Here is a 12,296-nt window from a genome sequence, read left to right on the forward strand (position 1 = left end):
TGTACCTTTCTTTGTAGGTGGCTCTTCTTCCACAGTAGACTTATTTTCCAAGCAACGTTTTCTTCCCACTTCCAGTACAGTTTCCTCACAATCCTTCAGTTGGCTGCTTTCAATCACTTCACTGGAGTTCTTTTCTGCTAATTTTCTCTTAATGGTAGTCAGAGTGTTGTCCTGTGTTAAAATAGCATCAATTACTTTTAAGTGCTCAATTTATGCAACTGCAAAGGCTAAGTAGTATTTTATATACAAATACTTTTACAAAACTATCTGGGTAAGGTGTATAGGGGTTGTCAGAGGAAAAAGTCAGTTACAGATCAGTTACTTAAACCAAAAGCTAGTACAACTTATAATACTAATAAACTCAATATTTTGCACTCTACAGAAATCAGAGGAAAAAACTGGGAAACTACAAAATGCAAGACTTACATGTAAGAGAAGTTAGTTTACCATCTGAAAATAATTTTCAATGTCAAGAGCTGACAAAATTCCCAATTTGTTCAAAGGGCAAACAGTCAGTTCTACAAGTTAATCACTTTCTTATCATCGTTGCCAGAGTTGGGAGTTTTAGCATCCTTTAGCAAAGCCACAAATCATTTTTGTCATGACATATCTGATGCAGTTTGAAAGCCCAGTCATGTCTGTCATACATAGATATCTATTTGACTACTCTATTAGACTTGAGGTTTGTGGTCATATTTAAAATTTCATGCCACACAGTCTCATAGAAACACTGGACAGTTAAAGCCTTGCTCTTGGAAGAAGGAGTAAGAAGTCACCACAACTCTCATCACTCTTGGATCATTCATACTATTGAAAAGTTAAAGTGCTGTGGGGCAGAGAGAGAGAATACAAGATTAAGTATGGTCAAAGCTTTAAGTTTACAGTGGAAGAGAGAAATGGATCAGAGTGCTGACTAAGTTTCATTTAAAATCTTCTCAGAGCTATTTCAGGTTACTGGACATCAGGCTCAAAAAAAAAAAAAATTCCCAAAACCCCCTAACTGCATGTTTTGATCTTTTTTTTTAAGCCTCTATACATTTAGTCAAACTAGTCTTCCGGCATTCAGGAGCTATCAATAGACTAGACAGTTCTAAGTGGTATTAATCATATCAAAAGCAGATACCCATGTCATACCTGCTTAGTCCAAACTCTGCTCAGTATATTTCTATTATTGCTTTTCCTTTGCAAGTGTGCATGCATGGGGGGGGGGGGTGGAATGCACTGATTTTTTTATTTTTTTCTATTTACAGAATCACTGTTCTTTTCACATTATTAGTTTCTAACTTCAATTAAAATTGGCCTTTTGCTACAACAAAACCTCCTTTTTTTCCTCTTTCATTCAGACAAAAAAATAGACAGTGATGCATTTCCGCTATTCTCACCGTTCAAGTTCTCACACTGTGGCTGTTTTTTTTAATGCCTCTTAAGAGTCTCATCTAGAATTCTCCAATAATAAGTTCAGACCACTGCTTCTGAAAGTCCCATTTTTCATGCCCACACACACATTTTGCTGTGGTTTTAGTTTCAATCCCAACTGACCTGTTACTATTTCAAGCAAGTATTTACAGAAAATTTCAATTTCCCAAAGTAGCTAAGTCCATTATAAGCACACAGAAAGATTTTTTTATATAAAGACAACTGAGATGTCTAAGACTTACTTTGTCTTTAATGGTTTCTTCTGAACAGGTCATCAAACCTTGTAGTCTCATAATAACTTTATCTTTTTGCTCCACAATGTCTATTAGTTCTTGAATCCTTTTATTCTGTAGATTCATTTTCTTGGAAAAGAAAAAAAAAAGTAGTTCAGGTAGTGTTAAATTGTTGAATTATACCATGTATTTAAAAGTAAGATTAGTTAAATTATGTTTGATATATGAAAAAAAAAAAAGCTAGAAGCACACTGTAATAGCATTTTAAGTTATTGAAACTTAGTATTAAAGCAAATAATTTTGCACAAAATTGTTTTATGAGAAAGTTACCTCAGTTGCGTCTTTAAGTTGCTCAGCAGACTCTTCCAATTTAATCCTCTGTGTTCCAAAATCTGTAACAGGAAAAAAGTCTGCATCAGGTAATCATTCATTTTTTCAGATCTTCTGGTACCTCAGTAGTTTTTTAATAGATTTATTTTCAAGCTGACTTCTACTTATAGGACACATTTCAAAGTTGTTTAAGTTTTTTGAACAGGAAAATTGGGCCTTGCAACCCATACAAAATATAGATCATGTCAAAAGACCTCTGCTGAAATCATATGATGAGGTACTGCTAGTTTTTCCTCCATGAATGTTTCATAGGATACCTGAAAACACTACATCAGCAAAACATAAGAGAAGTATAAGGATTACAATCAGGAATCAATAATTTGGATGTTTTACCCCACAATTCCAAAGTCTGCGATTGATAGTTTGAAGTTTTGTCTTAAAAAAATCAAATAACCAAGGCCTGAAAAATTCTTTAACCTGAACATATTAAAAAAAAAACCTGATCACCACTGCTATACATAAGATTTGGTTCCAAAATCCTGCTCAACTAGATTATTATTTCTATTTCACAGTAGTCAGTAATTTCTTTTTTTGTCTCTTTCACAACACCCCTAGACCCAGCTTACCTTTGGTTTTCTCTGCCAGCTGTTCTTTGGTCTCAATTAGTTCAGTGGTGATTTTTTCTAGCTGTTTTTGAAGCCATCCTATAGTTTGCTGTGGGTCTTCTAGGGACACAATGTATTGGTGTGCTGCTTCTGCCTGATTTTTTATATCGGTGATATCATTCTGCAGAGACTCAATAATGCCCTCAAAATCAAAGCAGATACCTGGCCCTGTGCTATATTCTTCATCCTGAAAAATAATTTATATCCATTTAGAAATGGCAAATAATTACACAAAAGCCATTATTTCTACAGAAAATTTGGAAGACCATTACAAATTCAAACATTTAAGTACTGTTAATTCTGACTTCAAAACCATCTTGAAGATTCATATGCATTTTGATTGCCAGTTTCTGTCTACCTTCACACACAAGTGTCCAGTATCAAGCTACTTTTTATAATATTTAATGACCCGACATTACAGTCCACTTTATATGCCCATAAACATATCACCTCCAACTTTACTATAAAAGCTAGCATTTTTTAATTCAATGAGAATATTGAATGAACATAGCAAGTAAACAGTTTTAGAAGGAATACACCAGAAATTTTCAGGTATCAGTAAAAGTTTGTGAGGTCAAACAATTTTGTGGTACCTTAATGTGAAAGTTGAACTCAAAATACTGACTTTATATCTTTCTTCTTTGTTTTTTTTTTAAAAATAAAGGATTTCAAACTCACAAGAGACAGCCTCAAAGTAAGAACCGAGTTATGACTTAAGTGTATGGATAATTCTCATTGCTTCAGTTATAGCTACAACTGCCCTGAGAGGAATCTGTGATCACTCCAGTACAGTCCATATATAATGCCTAAGAAATCAGCTTCAAGGATTGTAAATAGGCACTTAATGCAACGGATTTTATATCTTAATTGCAGTTTTCCCTCAATCTCTTTGTATATAGGAATTTTCACTTTGTGTTGGAGAAAAGCAGAAAATGCCAAAGATTCCTAAATCCCAAGGTTCAGCAACCCCATTATTAAATGGGATAAATATATCTTGCTGAGGATACAGTTGCACTGCATGCAATTCCTTGAAACCATCCTTCTAATTCTTAAGAAATATCATGACGATAACAGGTAGTGAGTAAAAGGGACATTTAGGGAAGACAGATAAAAATACCAGAGGTCCAGTTTGCTCACTGCCAGGCTGATCTTCTAATTTCTTTCTTTCATCTGCGTTTTTAGGATAACTATTTGCAAGTTCCTTGAAGATTTCCAGGCGTTTTTCAGCATTTTCTTCAAGCCGTGCTCGTTCATGATCAAGGCACTCTCTAGAGCAGGAAAAATACGTCAGCTAAAAGCTAGCCAGTATGAGATGCTATAAAGTTATAAATATAGCTGCTTATAAACAAAGATGCTTTCTTCTTTATTTTGGCAAAGCAAAACAATACACAAAATAGTGCTGCTACACCAAAACAGAGGTATATTTCCCACACAGACACACCCCTAAAGAACAAGAGGAAGACAAATATACAAATTATGGATAGCACTTAACAAAAAGTGTTTCTTCCTAAGCTTCTTGAGCCAGAATATCTGTTTGGAGTATTGCTAAGACCAAAGTAAACCAAAGAATTTGCAAATGTCACTCCTACAGACAATCCATCAAGGTAGCTCTTCTCTTAGAAAGAGCTCCACAGGAACAAACACTGCTCACAAGTTATACACACACACCCCTACCCATCCCACAGAAAAATCAAAGCCTTTTTTACACAGAATTTTTCCTGACCTCATAGTCCAAACAAACTGGTACATTAACAGATATAGTGGAAGATAAGATCTAGTAGAAGAGTGTGGTCTCTTACAGCTGAGAGAGATTTAAGAAATAAGTGAATTCACTCTAATTTGCTTAACCAGTAACTTTAAAATCACTTAAAGCCAGCTTACTTGAAATCTATTTCCCGCTCAGCAAAATATTGGGTAAACTCTTGTATCACTTCTTCACGAACTTTTAGCTCCAGCAGTAACTTATTCTTCTTTTCAGTAATAAGTTTGTTCTTCAGCTCTTCTATGAGACTCAGCAGTGTCTAAAATTACAATTATTATTGAGTTTTTCGTAAAGAAAGTTTCCCAGAAGAGAAATTTTTCCCATTCCTTAAACACTACAACACTTTACTCTCCTGCTGGCAAAAGTATTTTATTAGCTTATTCATAAACAGGAGGATTCATGAGTGGGCTGAACTACCTGTTTGGTACTAACAGCAATTTTTAAGTTTGCACAGAGGTGGCATTTACAAAGAACACTAATTTTATAACAAAAAACTCTCGAAGTTACCTTTAAAAACAGGCTTAAGATCCACAGAATTTGGTCTTTTTTTCCAGATACCCATTTTTGAGGCGGTATTAATGAAACCTGCACAAAACTGTCTCTAATCCTCTGTTCCCTCCTGCTTGTCTTCCCTAGAAGTGACTGTTCCTTAAAGGACAGTTTCCAGAGTTTTCTTGTTCATGAAATAACAAAGGAACAATCTTCTGAATTGCTAAAAACCAGGTAATACTTTCTGTGCATTGACCATAGGTTACCAAAAGAAGAGAAAGCCAAATCTGTAATTCTTACTGCTCAGTCTGTACCTTGACACATTTCATAGAGAATTCCCACAATAAGCACTAAGTCATAAGTAATCCACTTGTAGTTCTAAACACTATATTTAGGTAAGATAAGGGTGATCAGAAAAAAGGGGTGAGAGATGAGGGAAACTGGGAGAAGAATACCTTGCTTCAAGGCTCCACACTACACTGAGTCTTAAAGTAGCCCTGGTACATACCATATATTCTTCTTTTCCGATAACAACTTTACTTTCTTCCTTTTCCTGCACTGCTTCTTCTCTTGACACACTGTGCTGTTCCTCCATCTCGTCATCATCATCTTCGTACACATCTTCCAAGGTTCTGTCCCACAGGATAGTGGCTCTTCTCCTTGAGATTGGCATTTTAGTGACATTAAGTAGTGATGATTCTCCTGCCAATTTCTGGCCAAATGACTGATCTTGGGGAAGAACAGATGTATCCATAACTAAAACCTATCCAGAAAACAAAGAACAAAGTTACCGGTACTTTTTAAAACCTCCATCGGCACTTTGAAGACATACCTCTTGCACTCTCCTACAGCTCTCTGGAGCATATCCAGCCTATCCTCTATTCAGAATCACTACTCAACATCGGTTTCCAGCTAGAGTACAAAGTTGTCACTTTGTAGTCTAACCTTTCCTTTGATCCCAAGAACACTAAGTTTCACTAGATGGATAACCTACAAGAGGGTTACCACCACTTGCACCAAGAGATTTCTCAATTTCCTGTACTTTGAGTTTCTAGTTGCATTACAGGAATACCATCCTACAAATTCTATTTCTTGAACAGCTCTATCACCCTTACAGTCTGCTACTTCTGGTGGTGCACTTAGCCTGCCCAAATTCCAAAAGCGTGGATCTAACTGCCAACAACACTTTCCCATAGCTTTCATTAAGACTGCAGCACTGATCGCCAACACTTCCACGTTCTATCTTTGCCAAAGTTATATCACTGCACTTACTCACTCTGCTTCCACCTTCCCACTGAAGCCTCTGTGAACATAAAGATGACCTTTCAAACTCTTTGGTACTCAGTCTATTTTATCAGTATTTCAGGTGAGCAATATTCCAAATTGAGATAGCAGTAGGATATCTGACAGCTAAAAGTGCTCCTAGGTGAAAGTATGTTATGACTACAGAAGAAATTTACCTAGATCTCAGGGAATTTCTTTCAAATATAGTTAGTGTCTGGTTAGGCTGGACATTTCACAGGAATTACAAATTTTCAGCAGGGGATGCTCCCACCCCCACACTCAGAAGGAAAAAGAAAGTCCCAACAAGGCCTTTTTAAAAGCTCTAGGAGATAAAGCCCAACAAGGAATAATTAGAAATATCATTGCAACATGATAGAAAAATCCAGTAACTAAATTCATATTCTCAAGAGTGAGAGAACCTGCTCTTTAAAGCAAATCAAAGTTACGGAGCAACAAGATAAACGACAACACACACTTACTTTTTGTGCAATGGCCGAGAACTTTAGCACATTGAGTGTTTCATCATATGCTGAAGCACATTGGCTTATGTTTACTATCATGTATACCTTCCCCTTTCCACTGAAGAATCCTTGAAGGAAATGAGTTAACTTACTTTCCCGAAAGGGTATGTGCTGCTGCAACCTTTAAAGACAAAAGAACAGATGACCAGAAGTTTAATAAATTCCAGGCAGTGCAAGAGCTGTCCAGCCTGAAGATTTGAAAATACCTATAAAAGCAGCAGTCTTTAAATCAGTTAAAACTGTTTTGAACTAGATACAGCTGTTTGTGAAGAGCTTGTGTGGCTGTGGTGATTGCTGCTTTACCTTTTTTTCTGGTACACTACAGCAATGCAATCAATGGGAGCACTTAAGCCAAGAGTGTTCAGCATTTAGCCTACAGCAGGTCACGTAAGCCTCATGCTACAAACTATACCCCATCTCTTTGTTTTCTTTTCCACATCCACAAAAAGTACTTATGTAGTTTCAGACATGCAGTATCCAACATTATCAGAGGTCTCTTTCACCCCTTATCGTACCTCTGAGAACAGACAATAGCAAGTGTCTAGGTAAGAAGACTAGCATACATCAAACATATAGAGATACTTTTTAGAACTTTATCCCTTATCTCCCAGAAGTTTGGCATATCCTGAATCAGAAGTTGCACCCTTGAAATTAACAGCTGGTGATGAAGTTTTTAATACTTATAGAAAGTTTATAGGAATTCCTAAAACATGACTTTGCCACCAAATGCATTTTGGATGCACGACAGCTATTCAGTAACATGAATAGTCCTACAGAACTCAGCAAGATAGTGACACTCCTGCTAGAATACATATATGGCTCAGAAGTAGCTTTGCCACATGATGGAAACAAGAACCATTATAAGAAAGTTACTGCTTCTTATTCTACTTGCACAGGACCTGTATTAGTACTTCAAGATTGTGCTTCAGAACATTTCCTCCATATTGTTAAAATTCCCCATTATTAGGATCAGAAAGTTATATTACGAATACACTAACGACTCCCTACACAGCTGCTAGTTTTAATGCATCCTTCCTATCTGGAAAGGTCAGGAAGGTAAAACCCCCATAAATTCACAAAATGTAGGGTTAATCAGGAAGACATACTAGCAAAGCTTTTTCATCTTAAGGTGTGATAGACTTCAAACATGCTGCCAAGAACAGTGTTATGGACTAAGTGAATTTGGCAAAGCACATACAGGCATATCAAAAACAGCAGACAGTTTATTTAACCTCTAGGACAGAAACAGATCTTCAAATGAGAACCTATGCAGGAAACACTTCCTGGACAGTTACTATACTGGTTTTTAGACAGTTAACTTTTTGTATTGTTTTACTCTTATTTAGATCCTCAGACTGGGGCATAAATAGGGGGAAGGTTTTCTTTTGTCTGCATTATGGTTAGCTAGATCAGGAGAGTGTTAAAATTATGTCACAGTTTAAAAATAACAAATTTTGTCAAAGAGTACACAGTCATGATAGCACAGCAATATCCTGCTGACAAGAAATGTCACAATGGAAGTATGTAGAAGATGGAGTTAGTTTCCAAAGAAGTAATGAAATGCTGAATATTTGGCTCTATGACATTAGTGACAATGGTGTTTTAAACTTATTCCAAAGTTTGATATGTCAAGCTCAGAAGAAGAAAGTTAAATTGCTAAAATCTATGATAGCATGTTTAAAGGATTATGTTATAATTTGAATGATTTAACTACAAAGCAAAACCAGGCAAGTTTAAAGATAACTCTAGTATATCAACAAGACTACAGTATAGACTTCCTAAGTTTATACGTCTTTTCTACCAGAAATTTAAGTGTTAATATTGTATATTTTAAACAATAACTTTTAAATGTTGTGGGCAACACCTAAAAAACACAACCAGTTTGCAATTCATAAAAGGACTTACTTTGACTGTTGACAGTTCTTGAGTGCATTAATACACTTGCCTAGAGTCAGGAGAGAGGTATTTATATTTCCACTCTCTTTCAATCTGTCACCTTCATTGCGGGTCTTGGTATATCTTTCTGAACCAGCAAGATCACAAAATGACAATCTGAAAGCAGAACAGGAAAATTCACTTTATTTACCTTACACGATGAACAAATTATTCACTTTTCAAAACGATCACTTTTCTTCATCCTTCTCGAATTTTTTTGCCCAATGCAATTTCCCCCTATTTCCTGTCAAACATTTTTTCAACATGCTTCTTATTCCACCCACCCCCACCTCCTCATCCTGTTCCTTCTGGGGACTCACATGAGTTGAGGAGTATAGGATGCTGGCAGAACCCTGTGATGAACAGAGGAGACAAGATGGAGAACAGAACTGCAACCTGACAGGCTGAGGGAGAGGGCCAAGTACCACAGGAGCATAGGGAGTGGGGAAGCCACCATACATGCAGGAAGCTCCCACAGGGAGCACTGGATGTATAGTGCAGTACCAGTATATCAACATGGAAAATAATTAACAACTTCACCATAAGAGAGACTCTGTTCTGAACTTACTCATTGACTCGGATCACTCGTGGTGTTCCTAAATCTTCAATTTTTAGTACCTTAACCGTGAATATGCTGTGACTAAAAGGAGACATTGAAATCATAAGAGAAATTATGAAGTAGACCAATACTTTGAAAATATTTTTAGCCTCCACAATATTTGTTCAAAATGCTGTTGAACCCATCAAGCATATACTATCAGATACAAACTTTTACAGAGATGTTTATGTAGCACTTATTTTGCTTTTTCCTCAGGCATTTAGATGGAATAAAGCTAAGTGCTTTTGTAGAGAGTATTTGATAAAATCCTGTTAGCTTTAGTACCTGTTCATCTTGTTGAAGGATTGAATCCTTTTGGCTTAAAGCAATGTGTCACATACTGCTAAAGGACACAAAAACTGAAACCTAGAAATCTAGACCACATTAAAGCCTCTTCCCTTCCTGAAAGCCACAAGCCATATTTTAGTTTCTCCTTCCTCTCACACAGCACTCTATGCCCAATGCTATTCAAAATGTTTCTTACCTTCTGCTGGAGCAATGATTTAGTTTTGTGCTTGCAATACTCTGGTGTTTCAACCCCAGTTTTAGAAGTCTAAAAGCTTCTTTAGAGTCAGAAATCTGAACCCACTGCAGACCTTTAAGAAAAACAAATATGGCAGTTTTGAAAATAACAATACTAAAAAAAGTATTAAGGGCATAATGTATGCACAGCAAGGACACTACTTTTACTTGAGGCTTTTACTACACCTGCTTCAGACAGAAATTACATGATGACAAATAAAATCAAAATGGCTCCTCTCACAGGAAAAAAAGGACAAATATAATACACTATTTCATTCTATTAGGACACTAAATATGTTTCATTCAAATTAAGTGAGCAACCTTAGCCTGAGCACTGAAAAGCAAAAAAGGTCTAATATGAGTAGAATGCCCTATATTCATATTCAGCAAGGCAGAATTCTACCTGGATAGCTTCTCTATTTCACACTACAGTTGGGGGGAAGGGAGAAGGGAGGAAGGGGAAGTCATCTGAACATCTTTCAGGGTCACCAACTTATGTGAAAAAGCAGCAGACCAAATGCCTACAAAAAAGCCCTTACTCTAGAATTGATGCCTTGATTGTTCAAAGAATCTGTAACAAATGAAATAGGTTTAAAACTCTTTTTCCCCATGACCTGAAACAAATGTTGAACTGTTATTTATTATCCCCATACTCTTGCAACCCAAAACAGAATTACAGGTTTGATTGGAGATTAAAATCCAATTTAAAGTCAGGCTGAACTTTCTCACATATTGTCTGAAGTCTGCTTCTCTACAGAAAATACTGAAAACAAACAAAAATCCCCAAAACTGTTGAGCCAATTATAAATACAGTTAAGAACTACTGGAGCATTTAAGAAAATGGAAAAGAGCAAGCCACTAACAAGTTTGTCAATTGTTTCCAATATTTATCCCATTTCAAAGAAATGGAGGCAGTGGAGTGCGTGGAGGCTTTCCGCAGTTACAGTCACTCAAGGGAGGCATTTCCAGTGCCACAGTGAATGCAGTTAGGAGTTTTCCAATCCAGAAAGAAGCATTATTACAGGTAGACAAACTTTTCAAACTACATTTGGCAATTTGCAATGTATTCTAGTCACCTTTCACAAAAGAACATCCCTTGATGTCTTGAGCAAGGCGTAGTGTTTTTCTTTTCTTGTCATTTGATATAGGAATCAGTAGATCATAAAAACATTCATTGTAAATCTCAAAAAATGAAACCCAAACAGAAAACTTGATGTAATTTCTCACAGTTGTGACAGACTGTTCTGAGTCTTTTGAGGTATCTTCCAAATCTGCCAAGTACAAAATATAACCAGTCAATATAGACCTAGCAAAGTGAGTTTCATTAAAAAAATTAATAAGTGAAAATTGATATTACAGCAACCTTCTAAAAAACCCTTAACTCATACAAAAATTCATTGAAGTTCCCACTCCCTTTCTTAAATGTCTGGAAGTCACATGCTTAACCTACATTTTTGCAAGAGACACTTACTGTACCACTTCTTTTTCCACTTTTAAATTTTATCAAACACATACAGCTTGGTTAGTCATCCAAGTCTCTTAAGACAAAGAATTAAACTGACAAGCATACTTCATTTTGACTTTTTAAAACAAACGTAGTATTTTGGTAGTTTTTAAAATGCTAGAATTAGATTTATAAAGTACATGTAGGTATTCTAAAAGTCTGTCAGGATATTACTAGGGCCCATAGCTTAAGTAGTACTACTTTTCCTATGACCTTTCCAGGTCATATAACGGCTGTTCAGGTATTCTAACCATTTTATCCTTGGGTTTTCTGCCCAAATAACTTCCTCATTTTTCAATTCACAGGCATACAAAAACTGACAAGTAGTCATTTTATTATTAACATAGGCCAGAAATCAGTTATTGATGTTAAGAAAGCTTCTTTGTCAGCTTTAATTGCAATTCTTTTATATGAAACATACCCTTAGAATCAACAGGTGCATTGCTGTTAGTGCTAATCTGATGGTCTACCTACAAAATAAAACAAAGTTTAAAACACATTGCTGGCAGTACAATACGCTACAAGTTACTTTTCTAAGAGTTCTATTGTATTACTAAATAGGAATAGAGCATGGCTGCAACATGCCCATAGGAAGATCCTGCCTACACATCATGTCTAGTTCAATGTACCCATATACTGCTGTTGAAAGGGCTGTTCTTATTCCTTCCTGACACTTCCCTTACCCCAGTATATGGCATTTCAGCTTTCCAAATCAGAAGTAGTCTAGCCATAGAAAAAATAGAGGAGTGGGAGCCCACACAGAAACAGGGTGATTTAACAGGATGATTTGCAGGAGTCCAGTTGCAGTTTACACATTAGTCTTACACTGGCAAATCTGAAGAGTTCTGAAGAGTCCTGAAGTTTTTTGTTATTGGTATTTTGCTAATACACAATTTCATATCTTACACCTTACTAGGCCAACCCTCAGAAACAGTGGTAAATGTAGAACACTCATTCACTTAAAAAAATTAAATGAGTAACTTATTGCTTCCTGATACATGCTTGAAATAAATGATACAGCTGAAATAAAGTCAAGG

At 36.1% G+C, this 12,296-nt stretch overlaps 1 protein-coding gene across 6 annotated transcripts in view; it reads right to left on the reverse strand.

Moving 5' to 3' along the window:
* KIF20B (kinesin family member 20B) overlaps nt 1–12,296 on the reverse strand; it is a 33,854-nt gene that overhangs the window by 15,171 nt on the left and 6,387 nt on the right. For all 6 annotated transcript variants that reach the window (XM_017804163.1, XM_017804162.1, XM_017804165.1 and 3 more), the window contains 13 exons: nt 11,681–11,729; nt 10,832–11,026; nt 9,718–9,829; nt 9,204–9,275; nt 8,606–8,752; nt 6,659–6,821; nt 5,404–5,658; nt 4,526–4,665; nt 3,762–3,912; nt 2,606–2,831; nt 1,980–2,041; nt 1,659–1,778; nt 6–171 (listed from right to left, as the gene is read on the reverse strand). In XM_017804163.1, the coding sequence (XP_017659652.1) occupies nt 6–171; nt 1,659–1,778; nt 1,980–2,041; nt 2,606–2,831; nt 3,762–3,912; nt 4,526–4,665; nt 5,404–5,658; nt 6,659–6,821; nt 8,606–8,752; nt 9,204–9,275; nt 9,718–9,829; nt 10,832–11,026; nt 11,681–11,729 (1,858 nt within the window). The remainder of the gene's footprint in view (nt 1–5; nt 172–1,658; nt 1,779–1,979; nt 2,042–2,605; nt 2,832–3,761; nt 3,913–4,525; nt 4,666–5,403; nt 5,659–6,658; nt 6,822–8,605; nt 8,753–9,203; nt 9,276–9,717; nt 9,830–10,831; nt 11,027–11,680; nt 11,730–12,296) is intronic.

This window comes from Lepidothrix coronata, unplaced genomic scaffold (genome assembly GCF_001604755.1).
Source record: "Lepidothrix coronata isolate B3197 unplaced genomic scaffold, Lepidothrix_coronata-1.0 Scaffold8, whole genome shotgun sequence".
NCBI lineage: Eukaryota > Metazoa > Chordata > Aves > Passeriformes > Pipridae > Lepidothrix > Lepidothrix coronata.